The 20,714-nt window shown below is 38.8% G+C and overlaps 1 protein-coding gene across 8 annotated transcripts in view; it reads left to right on the forward strand.

Moving 5' to 3' along the window:
- The first annotated feature begins 788 nt into the window (after positions 1–788).
- Positions 789–20,714, forward strand: part of sec31a (SEC31 homolog A, COPII coat complex component) — a 24,106-nt gene continuing 4,180 nt past the window's right edge. For 2 of the 8 annotated variants that reach the window (XM_005949822.3, XM_005949823.3), the window contains exons 1-24: positions 789–1,016; positions 2,135–2,214; positions 4,236–4,359; positions 4,453–4,651; positions 4,752–4,847; positions 5,727–5,867; positions 5,974–6,116; positions 6,532–6,631; positions 6,729–6,890; positions 7,556–7,708; positions 7,807–8,037; positions 8,133–8,207; positions 8,301–8,342; positions 10,788–11,087; positions 11,998–12,112; positions 12,637–12,815; positions 12,898–13,024; positions 13,209–13,354; positions 14,145–14,318; positions 15,389–15,625; positions 16,493–16,594; positions 17,074–17,176; positions 18,301–18,702; positions 20,285–20,340. In XM_005949822.3, the coding sequence (XP_005949884.1) occupies positions 2,136–2,214; positions 4,236–4,359; positions 4,453–4,651; positions 4,752–4,847; positions 5,727–5,867; positions 5,974–6,116; positions 6,532–6,631; positions 6,729–6,890; positions 7,556–7,708; positions 7,807–8,037; positions 8,133–8,207; positions 8,301–8,342; positions 10,788–11,087; positions 11,998–12,112; positions 12,637–12,815; positions 12,898–13,024; positions 13,209–13,354; positions 14,145–14,318; positions 15,389–15,625; positions 16,493–16,594; positions 17,074–17,176; positions 18,301–18,702; positions 20,285–20,340 (3,486 nt within the window). In that variant the 5' untranslated portion in view covers positions 789–1,016; position 2,135. The remainder of the gene's footprint in view (positions 1,017–2,134; positions 2,215–4,235; positions 4,360–4,452; positions 4,652–4,751; positions 4,848–5,726; positions 5,868–5,973; positions 6,117–6,531; positions 6,632–6,728; positions 6,891–7,555; positions 7,709–7,806; positions 8,038–8,132; positions 8,208–8,300; positions 8,343–10,787; positions 11,088–11,997; positions 12,113–12,636; positions 12,816–12,897; positions 13,025–13,208; positions 13,355–14,144; positions 14,319–15,388; positions 15,626–16,492; positions 16,595–17,073; positions 17,177–18,300; positions 18,703–20,284; positions 20,341–20,714) is intronic. The other 6 variants (XM_005949824.3, XM_005949825.3, XM_014330118.2 and 3 more) reach the window with 5 other exon arrangements.

Here is a 20,714-nt window from a genome sequence, read left to right on the forward strand (position 1 = left end):
CTATAGTTACTCTAGTTCTATAGTTATGATTTTGTCCTACTGCTTTATCGCTATTTGGTGCTAATTTGTTAAAAAAAAATTGGATTAATCCCTCCCCAAGATATTTGAACAGTTGTTAAGTAGGTAACTGAACAAGATTTAATGACAATTTGAGTCAAAACAGGCAAAAATATTTTATAAAATGTTATTTTTGGCCTGTGAGACTTCTTTTGTAGACTCAGCAAATTTGGACCTTTTTCTTAATAGTCACTCTGTTAGTAACCAAGTTTCTAAAGATAGAATTTAAAATGTGCTCTTTTCTATTTTGTATGTTATGTGCAAAAAATTAAATTCCATGTAGTTTTTATGCATATAGCACCAAAATGTACACCTGTTATTTATTCCTATCGCTTAGGTGCCCTTTTTATGAGTGTCAAGTGGCTTAAACAAACAAAAAGGAATCACTCCTTTCAAAATGGTGCCGTACAAGAACTGAATGTGACTGAAAAAATAAAACCCTAAAAGAACAGCAAGAATGCCGAGAAAACTACAGCTCGAGTCACTGGGAGCAAAATATAAATGAATGAGGGGTGGCTAAAGATTTTTTCATAATACTGTAAATGAAATACTTTAAATAATATAAAGACCGGTTCGTTACTATTCCTACTCCTTAATAAAGAAACACTTTAAAATGATAAATGCTCACATAAAATAGTTATTACTAATATTTTTAGCGTTTATTATAAAAATCTTAACATTAGCATAAGTTAGCAAAAAGGGAGAAGCTCCCCCGGAAGTCGTTCTTCTTCGTGGCAGGAGGAGGCTGTTGCTTAGTGCCACGTTGATGGAGACCAGTGGGGACGTGGAAATCTGTCTCGAGTCCGCAGCCGGGACCCGGTAGCCTCTTCTTCTGTTTCTACAGCTGTAAATCCCTGAGCAGAATCGAAAGGGGAACCTGTACGGGCGGAGACAGTTAGTGTTTGCCTACTGTTTTTTTTAATGTGTGCGTTCATGTGAAAAGAAGAGAAGAAGAGAAGGTAAGCTGCTTTAGTGAAGTAATAAGATCTGTGTGCGGGTTTGTGTGAATGTGTAACTATTTCTTCTCTAATATGTTCCTGCAGGTAGCTAGCAGGCTTCTAAACGCAATATCTCATTGCAGCTGCATTAGTCCAAGCTGAACCATGTCGTAGTAAACATGTACAAGAAGTGACAATAAATTTACGCGCATTTCTCGTATTATTCGAGGCTCATAAACGACACGGCTGTGTGGCTTTTAATTGGTCCACCAGCTGTTAGCTTGCTGCTAGCAAGGACTTTTATTTTGTAATTTTAACCAAACGACTGCAAAACTTCTCGGAGCTTCTTTTAAAGCTAAATGTAGCATTTCTGATGTCCTTTCCCGACACAGCCCCGAGCTACACAAAGCGTGTGATAATTAGTGCCAGTCAGAGCAGGCCTTTGTTACTCTGTAACTAGTGTATTTATTACAGCAGCAAGATGAATGGGAAAGCGTGTGTAAAACTGTAACTACTTGTTTATTAAGCGGTCCGCTCCCCTCGATGTAAAAGAGACAGATTCACACTTTTGAAAGTCGTTATTAATATGGTATTAAAATTCTTTGATATTGTTAGCACACCTAACGGAAAATAATCCATAGCAGTCCTGCAATAAATGCAACTCCATGAAGGTGTTGTGTTGTGGTTGAACTGATAGAAAAGTCAACACATAAAAAGTTATCAATATTGATTTTTGTTTCCACAGCAGATTTCTGCTTATATATCCAGCCTGTCATAAGTGTCTAATGAACACTTAACAGTGTTTACAATGTGGTAAACGATGCTATAACTCAAATAAACAATTCAGTAAGATTCAGCTGGAACCTCTAAAGTGATCATACAACCAAGCCAGTACCTTGGGGAAACGCTAAGAAAAAACTGCACATGTTAACCTTTATAAAGCTACCATTAAAAAGCATTGTATTTAGCCACTTCATTTGAAACTGATCGTTTAAGCTCTTTTTTATTGTCATAGAAACTAAACTACATGAAAGGATTCAATATCTGGTTATTCTGAACGCTAAAGTGAGAGAAAAGTGTCATAAATAAATTGTAATAATCACTGCACAGTCGTTCAAACTATACCCTTATTTCTCAAGGATGAAACTTAAAGTGATCAACCGCACAGCCATCCAGAGCTGGAGTCCTGCACAGCACCACCCCATCTACCTGGCAACAGGTATGAGCATGCAGAGAGCATCAGTACAGGCGTGCATCTGCTGCCGTCTGTCACTTTGACATGAAATTACATAATTTATGTCAGTTACTTCAGCCATTTTCACAGCCTCTTTAAGTGGAAAATGACATGTTTAGTGTTGTATATTTAGGGCTGCAAGCATGTGGGACATTTAATCATGTGAGGACGATGCAGGCTTCAGAATTCTCTATGAAGTTGTCCTTATTATGAAAATAGCAGGAGGCCAGGGCAAATATTTGTAAAAGTGGGTGCTATCAGTGAACTTTTAACCCATATTCACTAAATAAGAATGAATGATAAATCAACTCCGCACCTCTGGAGACAGAGTTGTTATGGTGTGACTGTACAAACTGTAGTTGGTGTTAATGAATAGAGCATTTTATCTGTAATTTACACTTAAATGTGATGCTACCACATTTTCTGTTGTCAGGACTGTAAGGCACATGAACTAATACAGTCTCTCACCTTCCATTTCCATAGTCTTTAAAATGCTCCGCAGCTCTCGTCAGGTTTTTTTTTAATGTACACCAACAGAAAATGTTCTGTCCCATTTCAGCTGGGTTTTCTTCTGTTTCAATTTTAGCCATCATACTGTTGTTTAATCCCTGTTTTACATATTTGACATGATATAGTAAATGTATTAGATAGTAATTGATCATATGAGCTATTCTTATTAGTAAAATACACTTTTAAAAGAATTTATTTAACTTATTTTTGCAGAAATAGCTGGAAGGTTTTTTTTCCTCAAATAATGAGCAGTACCATGCAGATATGTAATATCACAGTTTAAGAATGGATGGATACTAGAAAGGCAAAATTTGCCAAATAAATGATGCTGCACATCCCCAAGAATCAGTTGTATGAGGGATAAAATGCTCTGGACTGATGATATGAATAGAGCATTTATCTTAACAGCTTGTTTTGTTTCCTTGTTTGCATATTATTTTTCACACTTGATGATGTTTCAGATCATCAAACAGGTTTTAATATTAGATAAAGATAACTCAAGTAAATACAAAATGCAGTTTTTAAATGATACAAAAACATTATCCAAACCTACCTGGCCCTTATCAACCGGGTTATGCAGCAGGACAATTTTCTAAAACATACCACAAAGTCCACTTCTGAAAGTCTGATTCAGATGGCAAGGAATCGGCTTGTTTAGTGACCTTAAGTACACAGTGAGATTAGGAACGCCTCAATCGCTACAAATAAATCTGGTAAAAGCCAGCACGTCTCTGGTAAACCACTTAGTATTAGTGTTACAGTTAGGCTGAATTTTATCTACATGCTGAACAAGCATAGTTTCTGTTACCTTTCACATCTAATTTCTTACATACATTTTGACTTTAGAATCCATTTGTTAGAATATTCCCCTACAGATGAAAATGAACGGTCGAAAAATAAACAAGAAAACAAAAAAAAAAAAAACAAGTGAAAAGCTAACTTGCTTACCTAAGCATGGGTTCTCAGAAAGCTATGAGACACAGGAATGGAGATTTCCTCACTACTGCAAAAAACCTTTCTACATAGTATAAGAGTTTGAAAAAACAAGACAACTGCACTTAAAGTTTTGTGAAGATGTTTCATCTCTCATCCAACAGGCTTGTTCAGTTCTGTGCTTTGTGAGTTCATTATTAGGGAAGTAAAAAGAGGAAGAATGCTAAATGATCACAATAACAATCCCCTTCACAAATATTGAGTGATAGTGGATATATTCATCCAGTGGTGCAGCTATTGTTGAAGATCAGAAAGCAGTGACAAATATCCATAACAATTTTTAATAAAAAATGGGACTTAAAGGCTTTATTGTTTTTATTTTTATGTGATATTCTTCTAACTTCAATGTAGGACAAGAAAAAATGCAGATTTTTACAGCAAACCAAAGATTGTAAATTGTTTGGATTATGCGTTGGAAAAATGGCTTAATCTATAAACATAGCTGCATATAGATTTTCTGTTGCTTTATTAATTGTTGATGTTTGATACCTGTATTCCTGCAGGAACATCAGCTCAGCAGCTGGATGCCTCCTTCAGTACCAATGCCTCCTTGGAGTTTTTTGAGCTGGATTTGGCTGAGCCATCTCTGGATATGAAATCATGTGGCAGCCTTTCCTCCAGTCACAGGTAGACTAAAGAACTCTCCACAGTAATATTACTGATTTTCTATTTTCCGTCTTGCTGTTAATCAGGGCTTCTTCTTCTTCTTCCTCCTCACAGATACCACAAGTTGGTGTGGGGTCCATATGGTATGGACTCCCAGGGTCATCCCTCTGGTGTTCTCATCGCAGGTGGGGAGAATGGCAATGTTATCCTGTACGACACTGCAAAGATAATGAGCGGAGAGAGCGACGCCATCATCGTTGAGAGCGACAAGCATACAGGGCCAGTGAGAGCTCTGGATGTCAACCCTTTCCAAGTATGGTGCTTTTCACCTTGTGCAAAGGATTTCAGCTTGAAGCTGGGTTTAAATCCACTGCAGTGACTCATTTGGTGTTTTGTGTCCTTTTTTCCTGCAGTCAAACCTTGTTGCATCAGGTGGAAATGAGTCTGAAATCTATATCTGGGACATGAATAACTTTGGCTCTCCAATGACACCAGGACCTAAAACACAAGTATGAAGAATTTTAGCCCTTTTAGTCTAGAACTTACTCAGCTTGACTCGGCTCAGCTGAACTTGGTTTTTAGGGTTTTTTGATAGGTGGTAGTATCTCTTACTAAGTGCTTTTTTAGCACCTATTCGGCCGGGGTCTGAAGCGATCTGAATCAGTCCAAAAGTGTAACGTCAACAGATTGCACGCCACTGATTGGCCAGTCAGGGGCATCACTCGATGAGTCATAAGAATGACTCCTTCACAACAATCAAAACTGCCATTTTTTTAAAACCTTCTAACAAGGGAAATGGCTACACAAAAACCAACACCGTGGTGCTCAGTTGTTTTAGAAAACAACCAAAACTGAGTTGAGCCGAGTAAGTATTAGTGGAAAAGGGCCATTACATAACAACAAAATAAATATCTACTAATGGCATTTTCCATTTTCACCCAGTTGCATTTTTAACCAATGTCGGTCTTCTAATGATCAAATATGACTAAAATGTTTTCCTTTTCAGAACTTTAACTCTTTAAATGTCAGTTTGTTTACAACATGCCATGGTTAATTTTCACTATACTAAATGTGAGGCTGAACATTTTGGGAGAATTACTACAGTTAGTGATAAATCCATAACTAGAATCAGCATTAATTTGGATGCTTTTTTGTTGTAAGGACTACACAGTGCCTTTCCACTGTCATTTATACATTTCGTATACTTAAATGTACCATTTAGTGCTTTTTTGGTATTACTCTGCTATTATATCATCATCTTTCAAATATTTTAGTTGTCAGTTTTATGTTGGGCACAGTTTTGCTCAATTCATGTATCTAATTAACATTTGTATATGACACTAATGAATGAACAGTCCATATGAATGGTTTATGTTTTTCTCTTAAAGCCAATGGAAGACATCAGCTGTGTGGCTTGGAACAAACAGGTCCAACACATCTTGGCCTCAGCCAGCCCGGGGGGTCGAGCTTCAGTGTGGGACCTCCGCAAAAATGACCTCATTATCAAAGTTAGCGACCACAGCAACAGAGTACGTTGTCAGAGAAACCCTCAACATGCTGCATTTTCTCCCAGTCCTTTGGCTCTGTCTACTCAACTTAAACAGTCTAAGATCACTGTTGCGTGTTTCTTTCCAGATGCATTGTTCTGGCTTGGCTTGGAACCCAGAGGTGGCCACTCAGCTGGTCTTGGCTTCGGAGGACGACAGGATGCCCGTCATCCAGATGTGGGACTTACGATTTGCTACCTCTCCTCTCAAGATTCTAGAGCATCACTCAAGGTAAGCACTGATAAATCAGTCTAAATCTAATCTGTTTTATACTTTTTCTTACTGATAACAAGTCTCCCTAAAGACCAAAGCAGACTAAATGTATCTTTATAACAAGCTTTATCTGCGTATCCAGAGCCCGATATATCATATTCCTTTGATCCATAAGCTAATATAATTCTAAGATATAGCAAACACTTGAGCCCACTTACTCTTTCTTGCTGCTGGAATACTCAATGTAGCATCATTGTTAAACTGCTGCCGACTAGTCCATAAAATACACTGTTTCCTCCTGTCTGAGCTATGTTTGCGAAAACCTGCAGTGCTCAGCTGTACCATTAGAACCATTAGACCTTTAAATAGTGTTGATAATGTGAAAAAAAAGATTGTAACTGTGCTCTTTTTCATCTGACCGTTCATTTCACAGGGGTATCCTGGCCATTGCCTGGAGCTTAGCAGATCCTGAGCTGCTTCTGAGCTGTGGGAAGGATAGCAGGATTTTGTGCTGGAATCCAAACACAGCAGAGGTGAAAATTCTGTGTGTGTGTGTGTATGTTTGTGAACTGACAGTTATCATTTCATGATTGCCACTGAGGTTGGAAAGTCATTTTCTTGAATCCTCAGGTTCTGTACGAGTTGCCCACCAGCAGCCAGTGGTGTTTTGACATCCAGTGGTGTCCCAGAAACCCCGCTGTGTTGTCAGCCGCGGGCTTCGACGGACACATCGACATCTACTCCATCATGGGAGGGAGCAGCCAGGCACAGAGCCAGAGGCACGCTGACCAGGTAAGATTAAGTCTCCTGAAATAAAAGTATTGTTTGGGTTTTTTTTGACATTTCGCCTTTATTGGATAGCAGTAGTGAAGATATCTCCAAAAGTTGATTCTGTTCATCTGGACGTAGCGTTTTCAGTGGGAGAAACGTTTCGTCACTCATCCAAGTGACTTCTTCAGTCTCAGCTGACTGCAGGTTTCCCCAATCTTATAAACAGTACATTTGCATAATGACTGAAACCAGCCCACTGAAAGAACAGTGGGCTGGGAGTGAATAGTGAAGATAGACAGGGAAGCGGAGAGGGAGGGAGAGTGGGGAAGACACGCAGCAAAAGGCTGCAAGTCAGACTCAAAAGCTCCCAGACTGAGCTAAACCGACGACTGTTAAAGTATTGTTTTAAAAACAACATTTAAACATTTAAAACAACTATAAGAGTAGCATCATTTATATTAGACTTACAGTTGGGTCCCTGAATATTTGGAAAATGACACAGTTTTTTATAGCAGCTTTGCCTTTGTACACCACCAAGGGGATTTTAAATAGTCCAGAGCAAACTTTCAGTTTAATGTCAGCTTGAAATTAACCACACTTATCCTTTCTCTCTTTTTTCAGAGCTGTGAATTATTTATTTTTGTTCATATTAATTTGTCTACCTCGACTCTGTGTGTTTCTTACAGATTAGCAACTCGTTTGGGAACATGGATCCATTTGGGACAGGGCAAACATTGCCTCCCCTGCAGCTGCCTCAGACTCCAGCTACTCCAGCTGCAGTCAACCCCCTGAAGAAGCCACCCAAGTGGATTCGCCGACCTGTGGGAGCCTCGTTTGCAGTGAGTTCTGTGTCTTTAAGCTTTGATCAAAAGTACGGTGAGACTGCTTTTCTTTTTTTAAGCACACTTGAAATCTTTTTTGATTTGTTTCCTTTTAGTTTGGTGGGAAGCTGATATCTTTGGAGAATACAAAACCAAACCCCCAGCAGCCTCAGCAGCCCACTTCTCACGTTGTGCACATGAGCCAGGTTGTTACAGAAACAGCTTTTCTGAAGCGCTCCGACCAGCTGCAGGCCACTCTGAGTTCAGGTAACTTCGTGGACTTCTGCCAGGAAAAGATCGACGTGGCTGAAAATGAGTTTGAAAAAACTGTTTGGTCTTTCCTTAAGGTATGAGGAAGCATTAAAAAACACAATTTTTAATCAATAATGTTTTTGCTGAAATTTGTGTGGATAATGCTAATGTGGATGTTATGTGTTTTAAGGTTAATTTTGAAAGTGACATCCGTAGCAAGTACCTGGAACTTCTGGGGTACAACAAAGAGGAGCTGGCTTTAAAGGTGCGACATGTTATCTGTTCATCTGCATGTGAAATATGATGCTACGCATGTTTTTCAGTTGAACTTGTGATTAATTTATCCATTTGTTGTCAGATTTCAGCAGCACTAGAGGAGCAGTCTGCCAATCCCCTGAAGGTAAGCTTGTCAAAGCAGCTAATCTTATATTGTGAATTTTAAAGGAGTATCTCAGCATTAAATCTCTTTATGGGGTATCAGAGATAAAGGATAAAGGCCACTCTGATGTGTGTCCTTTAAAAGTGAATAAAGATGAATGTGACAGTCAATACTTAGTGTGATCACCTTTATCCTTTAACATAGCCTGAAGTTTGTTAGCAAGCTTTCTTGTCATTTCTTTAACTGCTCTTAGTAGTTTTTTTCTGTTCTTAGTTAAGATGATCCCACACTCCGCCAATAATGTTGAGATCTAGGTTCTAGGAATGCCAAACAACACTGATACTGATAGTGTTTTTCTATCCAGGTTTGCTTTTACTGCACTCGCAGTGTGTTTGGGATCATTGTTATGGTGAAAAATAAAGCTGGTGCAAATCAGATGCTTTCCAGGTGGTATTGCATGGTGAATCAGAATCTGGCAGTACTTTTCTGTGTTCATAATTCCATCAGTTTTGACAAAATCCCCAGCACCACTCAGTGAAATGCAGGTCTAAACCATAACATATCCTCCTCCATGTTTTACAAAGGGCTGTAGACACTCTCTCCTAACCTCCTCTGTTAAATTGATAATGATGTGAGCCAAAGATTTTAAATTCAGTTCTTGTGTAATTTGGCATACCTCAGCCTTTTCTCCCTGTTTCCCCGCCTTTCTGATGAAGCTTTCTCAAACAGTAGACAGATTAACTGAAGGGCAAGATGTGTCTCTCAGGACCTGTGTCAGGTCTTTGCTGGATTTATTTCTAATTCTTAATAATGTGACTTTCCAATACTATTTATCTGCTGAAGTTTTTTTTGTTTTTTTAGATCTTCTTCTTTTGTCCTCCACTCTTCAGTTTCCTCAGTCTTTTAAAGGATACACTACACACAACCTGTGTAAAAAATACTGTTTTATTCTTGTCAAACTGTAATATCTTTGACATTTTTCATAGATTTAACTTAAATATGAAATGGGAACAAATGATATGTTTTTGCGATGGGCTGCTAGTAACAAAGTGCATATGCATGTAGACAACACCCTGAATGAAAAGGAAGCAAAAAGTTTCAACTTTGGAATGAAACCTTTCCAGGCTTTTCCTAGTAGCAAGAAAGAAATATGGATATCAAAACATTATTGACATGATTCTGGCTCATCTGACATTTCATTCTGTGGGTAAAGCAGCAAAATTATATCTCAATCGGTGAAGTTAATAACAATTTGTAAAAAAAAAAATCATTAAACATAATGTTTGCAGTCTAATGATGAATAGTAGCAGTTTTATACTGGAAAATGTATCACTAAACCGCTGTTCAGGTTTCCAGACAAGGACTACACACACAGTGTCACCACTTTCATAGCAGGAAGACTTAGCAGCTCAATAATGTAACATTTCCTTCAGGTTTTGTTGGACTCCAAAAACTGAACTGAAAGACCACATCCCATCACGCTCACATTTATCAGGTGCACACAAATGCAACACTACATGCAACATTAAACATAATGAAAAGCTGCTACAAGGGTCAGCCTGCCTCTTTAAAAGGATGTAGCTGTTACCTTCTAAAAAACTTCCTATGGTTTTGAAATGTTTGTCTTTCCATTCCAAGACCATTTCTTAAATGAGCAAAGTTTTACATTGATGTAAACTTTTTATTTGCTCCTCACGTGTATTTTCACGATACTGCTATGCTATGCAGTCCATATTTCACCCCACATTGGTCTCCATTCAACTCAGCCTGTTCTGATCTGTTCGCATTTGTTCACTGACAGAAGAATAAAAAAGTCTGACTGATTGCTGCTGGCAGTAATTACAGCTTGTCAAAGCCTCAGTTCACGGCGGAAAAGATGTAAAGTGTTTGTCTCTGTCTTATGTTTTGCAATATGGGAAGTGTTGTAAGCAACAAAGTCATGTTTCAATGCTATAAATTCAACTTCGCTTTTTGACATTACTCAGAGGAAGCTCGACGTTTGAAAGTCACAATCACAGCAAAAAAGTGGAAATTCTTGAGTCTGCAGTGCCGCACACTTTAGGAAAGCACTCTGTCACACGCGCTTGTATGCACTGCTCACTTTCTGTATAAATGTATTGCAGTGTTTATGCATCTGCTTCCACCAGTGACCTCAAATAGGAGCTTTACTCCAGTGCTAAATCTAGTGATTTTGCTTTTGTCTTCATTCTCTGACATATGGAAAATAATATTGGTCTGACTTAGGTTCTGATCCCAGTTTGAAATTCACATTTCCCTAAATGTTGATTTAAATACACTTTTTTTTTTTTTTAGCTGAAACCAATCGAATAATATATGCCTGACCTGACTGCCCCAGTAAGCTGAATCCATACTGTTTCTGGTGATGCACACATCCCAGCCTCAGCCTGATGTGGCAGATCATATTATGCAGTTGACTCTGAATCCATCTCCGCCTCTTCTGTTCAGGTGGATGTGCCCGCTCCAGCCACGCTGCAGCCATTAGCAGACCTCAGCTTCATGCCGCCTGCTGACACTCCAGAGGCAGCATTTGACATGATTGCTGCTGTAAACCTTCAGCCTGCAGCCATGCTTGATCTCAATTCCACTCCTGAAGCAGAGGATGAGGATACAGCAGCACCAGTGGCAGATCCAGAAGATGCTCTTCGCAGTGAGCCATATGCAAATTTGGATCAGGTTCTCCCAGAGTTGGAGGTGGATGAGAATGAGAATGAGGAGGAAGAGGAGGAAGAGATCCCCTTAGATCAGGTACACCTTTGTTTCCCCATTAAAAAGAGCTGAGCAGCAAAGTTACAGGAGTGCAAACTTTTTAGCTGTTTTCAGTAATGAACTTCAGATAATTTGAGGAGAATCAATACAGCATTATTTCCACAGCTGTCCATGAATTAGTAATAAAATGTGATTAAGATAATACATTGTTTAAATTTATAATAGAGAAAACTCAATGAACAAAAAATAATCCAAAATCATTTTGGCTGTAATGTGGAGCTGTCACCAAATATTAAAACAACCTATTGGAAACTGATTGAACACTACGGAAAGATGAAAACACCTGTCTGGGTGTGCATATTTTTTTTATAATTAATGAACCATGTAATCTGATTACTAACACTGTTTGACTCTTCATGCAGGAATAGATGGATTCTGGGTTGGTTTTAGGCATGCTCAAGGGGTTAGTCCAAACTGAAATATCTCAGAAAAAACTGTATGAATTGTTATAAAGTTTGGTACGTATACCCTTGTTGCTATGGCAACATTTACTTGATTGAAATAGCAAAAATTTGGCACAGGTATCCACTGTGCCAGGAAGGTGGAGGGCTCACTAAAGTTATCATGAGACTGGCAGTTGTTGTTTTAAATGAAATATCTCAGCATCTTTGGGGTGGCCTGTCATGAAGTTGTTGATCCCATGACTTTGCATAATCTTACATTTCTGAAATTTACAAAACTAAGGACATTTCAGTGAGTCTCAGCTGCACTTTATAATGCTAGTGAGCAAGTGTTGGCATGGTAACCTGCTAAATTATGATTATGAAACTGTACTGTTACTAAGTTTAGCCTCAGGGCCTTTCATTATGTTAGAAAATCTTTAGTATCCTGGAACACTTGAAGGCTGGAGAAAAGATTGAAGCATCATTACATGTTTCTGTTGTTACAGGAGATGACAGCATCAGTTGATGAGGAGCCCATTCCTGCTGAGACATTAGCCCCTATTGAGGTCCGAGCTCCAGCTCCAACACCAGCAGGAGGGGTCAATCTCAGCATTAGTCAAGGTAACAGCACTATCAGTGTTTCAACACATTAACTCAGTAATTTGTTGTTTGCCCTGGGATTTTAACCATCATCAAATTGTAACGGGTATGGATATGTGGCAGGATAAATCCAAAGGTGTGTATAGTAAGGCACCAGAGAGTTGAAAAAGAAATCCACTAGGAGGTGGATTTAAGTGGAAACTTATACTCTTCTGACTCATTATTACTAGTATTTTCTTCAGTATTAAATGAATCTAGTTAGAGATGTCTGAACTTTTAACAGCTAAGTCTGCTGCTTTTGAGGATTTACTTTTCTTTCAGTAGAGGAAGAAAAAGCAGCTCTTTATAAAAGAAAAGCTCAGACATACATTTAAAGCAGACAGCTGTTATATGATTATAAATTGGTTGAAGGTCTCACACCAGTAAAGACAGAAGCCATTCGAGGAGGGCTTTGTTTGTTGGACATGAAGATGTCACATTTATGAAGCTCACACCTGCCACTGGGTTTTTTCCTAAACATAATGGGGTTTTTTATTTCTTGCCAGATGTGGATGGGCTCATCACACAAGCTCTGCTGACTGGAGACTTTGAGGGCGCTGTGGAGCTTTGTCTCCATGACAACCGATTGGCGGACAGCATCATATTGGCCATTGCTGGAGGGCCAGAACTTTTAGAAAAAACCCAGAAGAAGTATTTTACAAAATCACACAGCAAGATAACCAAGGTGACAACTGGGGGAAACTTCCTTGAGTGTTTTTTGATTAAGAACGCGTTACTGGTGTTGTAATTGTGTATTTGTCCTGCAGCTGATCAATGCAGTGGTAATGAAAGACTGGCACGACATCCTGAAGACGTGTGACCTTCAGAACTGGAAGGAGGCTCTGGCAGCCGTCATGACCTACGCTCAGCCTGAGGAGTTCTCTTCCCTCTGCGGTTAGTTCACATGTATTTTGTTGTTGGATATCAGGGGGTCGATCACCTTTTTTAAGGTGAAGACTTACTGTTTGAATTTAGTATTTAGATTTTCTTCTCTATCCAGGCATTTTGTAAATTCTATATAAATAAATCTATTTTCTTTACTTACATTCAGTCCATCCTGATTTTCAATTTTTTTAAGACCTTCTTGGGGACAGACTGGAGGCATCAGAAGATGCTAACCTACAATCCCAAGCCTGTTTGTGCTACATCTGTGCTGGCAATGTGGAGAAACTTGTCTCTTGCTGGACCAGAGTGCAGAACGGACACTTTCCTCTCTCACTGCAGGTATAGAAGCTCTGCTGCTCATGTTTTGTTTTTCAAATGTGTAGTGGCACATGTTTAGCTGCTTTGTAGGTGGCAGAAACAAGCTTATTAATGCTTTTCCTTTGATTGAACAAATTTGTCTTTTATCTTTCAGTTTTGTTTCTTCCAGGAATATGTCTGGCTTTTTAGCTGCTAAACACTCCTCTATGTTCACTAGCTCTCTCCAGCTGTGTCTTTCTGCTCTTTGTTGATTAGCAGGAATTAAACAGTGGCTTATTAGAGCTTTTACAGTGGGAATGAACCAAAACAATCCTATTTTGAGCTTAGGACAGTCACTACCTTTCATTTCGTCATTTTGCGTTATATTATGAACAAAAATATTCATTTTACTTTAAATCTGTGCTAACCAATATTTTTTGTATTAGTAATGGCTCAAGTGATAAGTCATTGCAAAGAAATTCTGAGGAAAATCTTCACCTAACCCTGCAGTGTCCCTGCATTTCCATTCCAGGACAAAACTATATGCTACCACTCCAGCACCAAAGAGCACACAGACACAAGTAGCAACTGGCTGGTGAAGACTGTGAAGTGTTTAGCAGCTAAAGAGACAGTTTTCTGGAGACAAAAATAGAAAGCACGTCCTAAACATGAAGCCAAATTAAAGTAGATAAAGTTGCTGGTTAAGTAAACAGGGAGCTTGTGGATTATGAACTGTTTATAGTTGGCAATAAGCCAATATTTCTCGAAGTGACCATTGACATATTTAATTAATGACATTGTCGTGCTCATATATTGTGCCTCTGTGCCTCAGGACCTGGTGGAGAAAGTGGTGGTGCTGCGGCGTGCAGTAGAGCAGACCCAGCGCTCTGGCCCCGCTGCTATCGGCATCCTGCTAGCTGAGAAGATGAGCCAGTATGCCAACCTGCTGGCCTCCCAGGGCAGTTTGGCCACTGCCATCACCTATCTGCCTGACAACAGCAACCAGGTATGTACACAGCTGCTGTTTGTTGCACCTGCTCTCTGAAAAGTGTGTGTGTGTGTGTTTTTTTAATATTTTAATATTTGGGAGTATTTGTCCTTAATGAGATATAAATTTCCATGAATACACTCGGCCTAATCATCCCTGCTGTTTTTCATTGTTACTGGTTATAGGTTTGTTTTCATGACCATGAACAGAGTCTATAGTATTAATTAAAAGCATCAGTTTAAACGAAGCACCACTGAACTGGACTGCTCCACCATTTTAGTGCTGTTCTTACTTAGGATTACGTGTCTGTCTGTGCAGTGCACCTGTACAGGTTGAAATGCTGCTTGCTCACCAAGCTTGTTAGTGTTGCTGTTAACAGGACTCTAACAGTTTTACATTAAAAAAGTTCTTCTCCATGCAAACATCCAGACATTTAAATGACAGTAAATGACCTTTTTCACGTTCAACAATAGAAATTTAGATTTTTATATAGTCAGTTTATATATATTTTTTTGTCAGTTCTTATATTAAGACACCTGAGGGATTCAATGTGTTGTTAAACCTCTTTACATTGACAGGTTTGGTTCATTTAAGGTTAAAGGGGGCTCTATGAGACCCACAATGTGAAATGAGTTTGACATCACAGGTTTGGACCATCAGACCCCAGACAGACATGGTCAAATAGAGGGACTTAAGCAAAAAACCCTTACTAAGCTCATTTCTTTTTTACTTAAATAACAAATGGAGTTATTTAATTTGTCTGTGTGCAAAGCAATAAAAATGTATAATGTTTTTCAATCTGTTTAGTTTCATAATTCTTAATCTTATTTTTTTTTCTTAAATAATAACAGAGGTACCAAACATACAAACAGTAAAAACCATTTTATTCCAGTATTTTTTTGATGGCATGCACACTTTTTATTGTGCTCAGTTATTGGAAACTACAGAAGGAAAAAAAATGAAGTGATCAGTTGAGAAGTATTGCTGTTACTGGTGTTTTTTGAAATCATTTATTATCATTTAATATGCAATGTAGCTTTCCTGATCAAGAATGTCGGGATCTAACCCAGGTCTTTTGCTCCATTCAGGTTGCCATTCAGCAGCTTCGTGACCGTCTCACTCGGGCTCTTGGGCAGCAGGGGTTGGCTCCTGGAGCTTCAGTGCAAACCCAGAGAGCTCCATCTCAGCTGCCTGCCCCTCGGGCTCAGCTTCGGCATCCTTACACCCAGGTCCATCCCACCATGGTGCCTCAGCCCACCCCAGCAGCACCAGTGCCCATGCCTACATCCGCCTCCGCCCCAGCACAGCCACAGTATTACCAGCCAGTATGTTCCGCAGAGCTGCCACTACATCTCATAACAGTGTTTACACACAGATCTGATTTTCTTGGTTCTTATCTCTCTATCATTTACTCTGATTTGCATTTGTTATGATTTTATTGACAAATTTTTTATACAAATGTATAAACTACCCAAGAATAAGATTCTGAAATCCAGCATAAACATACACAGTCTTAACTACACTGTAATAAAAAAATTGGATTTAAAAAAGAGATACTGCAAGTAAGTGATCGCCACATTTTCCCACATTAATGAAAACAGATGTATAACCATTTTCATACAATATAATACAATTTCATAGAATATAGTTAACATAGTTTCTTTTCTTGGGAGTTTTGTTTATTCAACAATATCTGTCTTTAAATCTAGGAAATGAGAAGATCTCTCTCTCTTAGCCTTAATTTACAATTCCAGTTCATGTGTGTGGATTAATCTGTTCTTTGATGTGTTCATGTTGAATCTTGATTTAAGTTTATATCAGACCTGAGGGCAGACTGGTCTATTTCCTGTTCTTCCTCTAAATTTGACATCTCCACACTTACTAACTACCTGACAAAGTGCTCATTTTAATTTCCTGATGTGTTGTAGTCATTTCATCATTTGCCAGTCCATTCTTGCCAGGGTTTAAATGACAAGCTGTGGGTACTTTTATCAGCATCTGGGCAATTTTGTTACTGTGTCTAAACTTTCTTTCAGGATGTTGTGTTCTTGTAATTTGAACCTTGGCTCGTATAAAGTCCTCTCTTATGTCCACCCGTCCAATGTTTGTGCATTGTGGCGTTGTTTGGTGTGTGCTCCCCTCCCATGCTGCGGCCATCATTGGTATGTGCCGTGTGTTTCTGTGTGCTTCAGATGAGGGCAGCCTCCACTGTCACCTCCTGGAGTAACCAAACTCCCACAGCCCTCCCCAATGTCCCTCCTCCTCTTCAAGTAGGCAGCGCCTCTGACCAGAAGGTATACTGAGCATTACTGCCCATTCAACCTTGACACACACTTCTTTTTGCAATTTAAAAAGCTTCACTGAGCAGGCCAAAGGTCCACATCCCAAACCTTCCCATGGCTTCCAACCCTCATTGCTAGCTACCATCACTGAACTTCCTGTTAGTACTTCCGTGGCTACAGTGCATTCAAAAGCTTCATTCAATCTGTTTCTGCTGCCGCCTCATAATTAATGTGAATCACTGCATGATTTATAGCTTACTCTTCATGGTTTAAAACAAAATGCATGCCCTTCTGCACAAATTAAGCTTCACTGAAGTGCGGTTATTGCATCACTTTTATCTGTGAAAGTTCTTTTAACATAAGACTATTCTGCCCTCTAGCAAAACTAAGCTTTATTATAATCACTACATAACTTGCTTTTGTAGAGCACAGTGTTGATTCTCAGTGGACAGAGGAGGAAGAGTTCAGATTTGTTGTCCCTGCTTTTTCAGGTGGAGCCTTCAAACCCGATGTACGGGATTCCAGCCTCAGGCACGGCTGCAGCTCCTCCAGTCTCCTCCCCTCCTGCCTACATGTATTCTCATCAGTACCAGCGTAAGTGTTTTCACTTCCAGAACTTAGCTGTCTATCATGAGGGGCATTGGCTTACGAAAAAAATAGATTTCATTTTAGTAGAACAACCTTGTCTTGCACATTAGGCCCAAATTTATCAATATGTATATATATATTTTTTTTCTGTATTACTACATTAATACACACACATACCCTTGACAATACAATGCACAGTTTGTGCTTCATTTGGTGGTTTCAGTAAGAAACAGTTTACCAGCTTGCACATTTCAAACACATTTGATACAGTTTTATTCAAGGTTTTTTTTTTTGACCTAACAAACAGGAATATTCCTACAATATGATCCAGTTAGATGATCATGGGCTACGAAATTATATTTGTTGATAAAAGTTCATCAAATGGGCTCAATGTAATACCCGTTTTCAACTCCAGATACTAGAAATCTAATTACTATTTATCTTTATAAGCCCCGAGTCATCTATCTGCAGTTCCGGCCTGCAGTGTAATCATCAGTGTACAGACAGTTATCTCTGGGTTACTGAAACCATGAGGAAAACTTCAAAACCTGATGATTATATAAAAGTTGCTTTTATTGTCTCCTTTCTGTGATTTCTGGCTACAGAAGCTATTATTCATTGATGATGCACACTGAGCTAATTTCATTGAACCAAATCAGACCAACATAATGAACACACAAGTTTGAGCTGTGCAGGTTTGATCATTTTTGGCATATTTTAAAGCTGCACTTACAAGAAAAAAAAAACTGGTGTTGAAGCGCTGTACTTGTGAACGGGGTTAGGTGGAGCATGCGCTCCTCCTTCAGGCTGCAGTGACGTATGGGAAAATGAATCAACAGTATCTAAATGTTGTATAAAGGAGACAGGATTCCACCAGTTAATCTATTTGTGTATTCTTTGAAACACTAACAAGTATTTTGCTGTTTAACGCTAATGTCGGATCTCTTCTGTGCTGTCATACTTAATCTTAGTTACTAACAGGAAGTGAGAATGTTCAGTTTGTATATCTCTTTGTGAAAACATTAAGTACTTCAGCATGCTCTGCACTGTAGCCATCCTGTTGCATGGTGCACTTGGTTTAACATGCAACAGTTTTTTCACTAACAGAACATCCTCTGTGTGACTCCCAGCTTACCCCCAGGTCAACCAGTACCAGCATGGAGCTGGTGGCATGCCTCTCTTTCAGCCTCTTCAGTACTCCTCTGTTCCTCCTCATCCACCTCCTTCAGTAGAGCCATCCTCCCCTCCTCAGCCCCCTGGCTTTCTCTCTGAGTACACACAGCCCGTCCAGTCTCAGCCAATATCTTCAGTCTATCCTGGACAGCCTCCCATCAACCAGTGCCTGTCCTCCTCTCCTCCTTCCCAGCCTCTTTTCTTTCCTAGCTCTTCTTCCTACTCCACTCCTCCGTCCTCTGGAGTTTCTTTCCAGCATGGCGGGCCAGGATCTCCTGTGTCGTACATGCCTCCTCCACCGAGTGGAGTCTCAGGTACAAAGATAGACAACAAGCTGATCCCCGCCTCTCAGAGAACAGGTCTGCATGCCTCTAATCACCCTCACTGTCACTGTGCTCCTTACAAATTCTCTCAGCCTTTAAAACTAGTAGGATTCCAGTTTCCTTTGTTTACCTACACTAACAGTTAATATCATATCTAGTTACTAAATGAATTCATTTCATTAGTGTTAACCTGCAGTGCAGGTTATTACATCTTACCTGCTATAATGTGAATAATAACAGACTTTTTCTGGTGACTATTAAATTAAATCTTAATTATCAAAGCAATTTGCATTTAAATGGTGCGCTGGTTATACAATAGTAAATATGTTTTCTGTTACTGTTTACAAAAAGGGAACATATTGGGTGTCTGAAGGTCATTTCTCACAATAAAAGCACTCAGAATGTATTATCCACATAGACAGTAACTTTAAACCCTAAATGGCAGATGTTTATGTTGTAAATGTAAATCTTACAATACTTACATGTCCCATACAATTATGGGTAGGTTTCATATTTAGCAATGATGTTCAATTTGCTTCTATTTACCTGTGTCATCTTAGTATATATGGCAGGAAGGTATGCACAAAAATCAATTAAATAGTACTACAATGGAAATTGAATATGCTTTCTGCATTAAGCTAATATTACGCCTATACTTATTCCGGTGACATAGCACAACCAGATGATATTTTATTCAGACAGCAGTTCAAGTGTGAATCAATAGTGTCCTGCTCTAAAAGACTGCAAAAAGCAACAATGTCACAGGTTTTCAGCAAGACAGTGATAATCGAGACTGTCCTTTTCTGATTTGTTGGGAGAATTCACCAACTATGAACACGTAAACAAACCAGACTACTTTTTTTTCCCATAGATAATAGTAATCATACAGTTTAAACTGTGTAAAAATCAGTGTTGTCCTATGGCTGAAAACATTTCCAACTGAAGCTGAGAGAAATGCTAAATGCTCAGATGACAGAGTTGTTATGGACACAGCCAGGTAATCATACTTTTTACACTTTGCATGGCTCCACAGAGTATGAGAAAATCACAGGTATAATTGTGACCTGCTTACAATCACACGTGTAATAAAATCCATCTATTCTGGAAGAAATTTGCACAACGTTTTTGTTGATACGATGCAATCATCTTTAACATTCACAATAATTAATGAAAACCACAGTGAATACTTACTCTTAAACATAACAGAATCTAATGATTATACAAATCAAAGTTTGGTTAACAATGTGTTTTTGCACCTGGTTAGCATTTATAAGCAGTTTAATTCATGGTATGTAACACAAAATAATGTCACTTTTAAATGATAAAAGTTAAATTTTATTGAACAATGTCATAATAGGTGGCAGCTGTTTAAACATTTAAGGAATGGCACCGTAAAGCAGTGATAAGTGATTGTTTTCATTGCTGAAAAAAAGAATTAACGATAAATGCTGCGCATTAATAAAGAACTAAAAAATCTTTATAGCTCCTTAGAGATATATCATAGTCTGTTATCCATAACCAATTAATGTGGTTATATTTTTTAAACTTCTTATAAATGCTAATAGGGGGACTTGTAATAAAAATTCAGAACATGAGACAGATTTGTTTTCCATTATAGGGCCTCAGAACGGCTGGAATGATCCTCCAGCCCTGACCCGAGCCCCTAAAAAGAAGGTAGGTTTCATTAATCAGAGTTTGAGTGACACATTTTAGAATTAAGACACATTTATATTACTCTGTTGCTGCTGTTCGACAGGCAGTTTGAGGAAGTAAATTGATTTATTTGTAGTTATTGAAATTGTTGGATGAGAAATGCCGTTTTGTGGTCTGTTTATACCTGATTCTGCCTAAATGATGTGAACATTTTGCCTGTCGTTGTTCCTCTGGACAAAGGTACCATTATCTGAAATATAGAGTGAAAATTGAAAAAACGCAATGCAAGCTGAAAACTGAGGCAGTTTTAGTTTTTATGGTAATATGAAACATTTTGAGGTAACTCAAGTTATGTATATATATATATGTGTGTGTGTGTGTGTGTGTGTGTGTGT

Source organism: Haplochromis burtoni, unplaced genomic scaffold, assembly GCF_018398535.1.
Source record: "Haplochromis burtoni strain Fernald_Lab_line unplaced genomic scaffold, NCSU_Asbu1 Contig_344, whole genome shotgun sequence".
In the NCBI taxonomy this organism is placed as follows: domain Eukaryota; kingdom Metazoa; phylum Chordata; class Actinopteri; order Cichliformes; family Cichlidae; genus Haplochromis; species Haplochromis burtoni.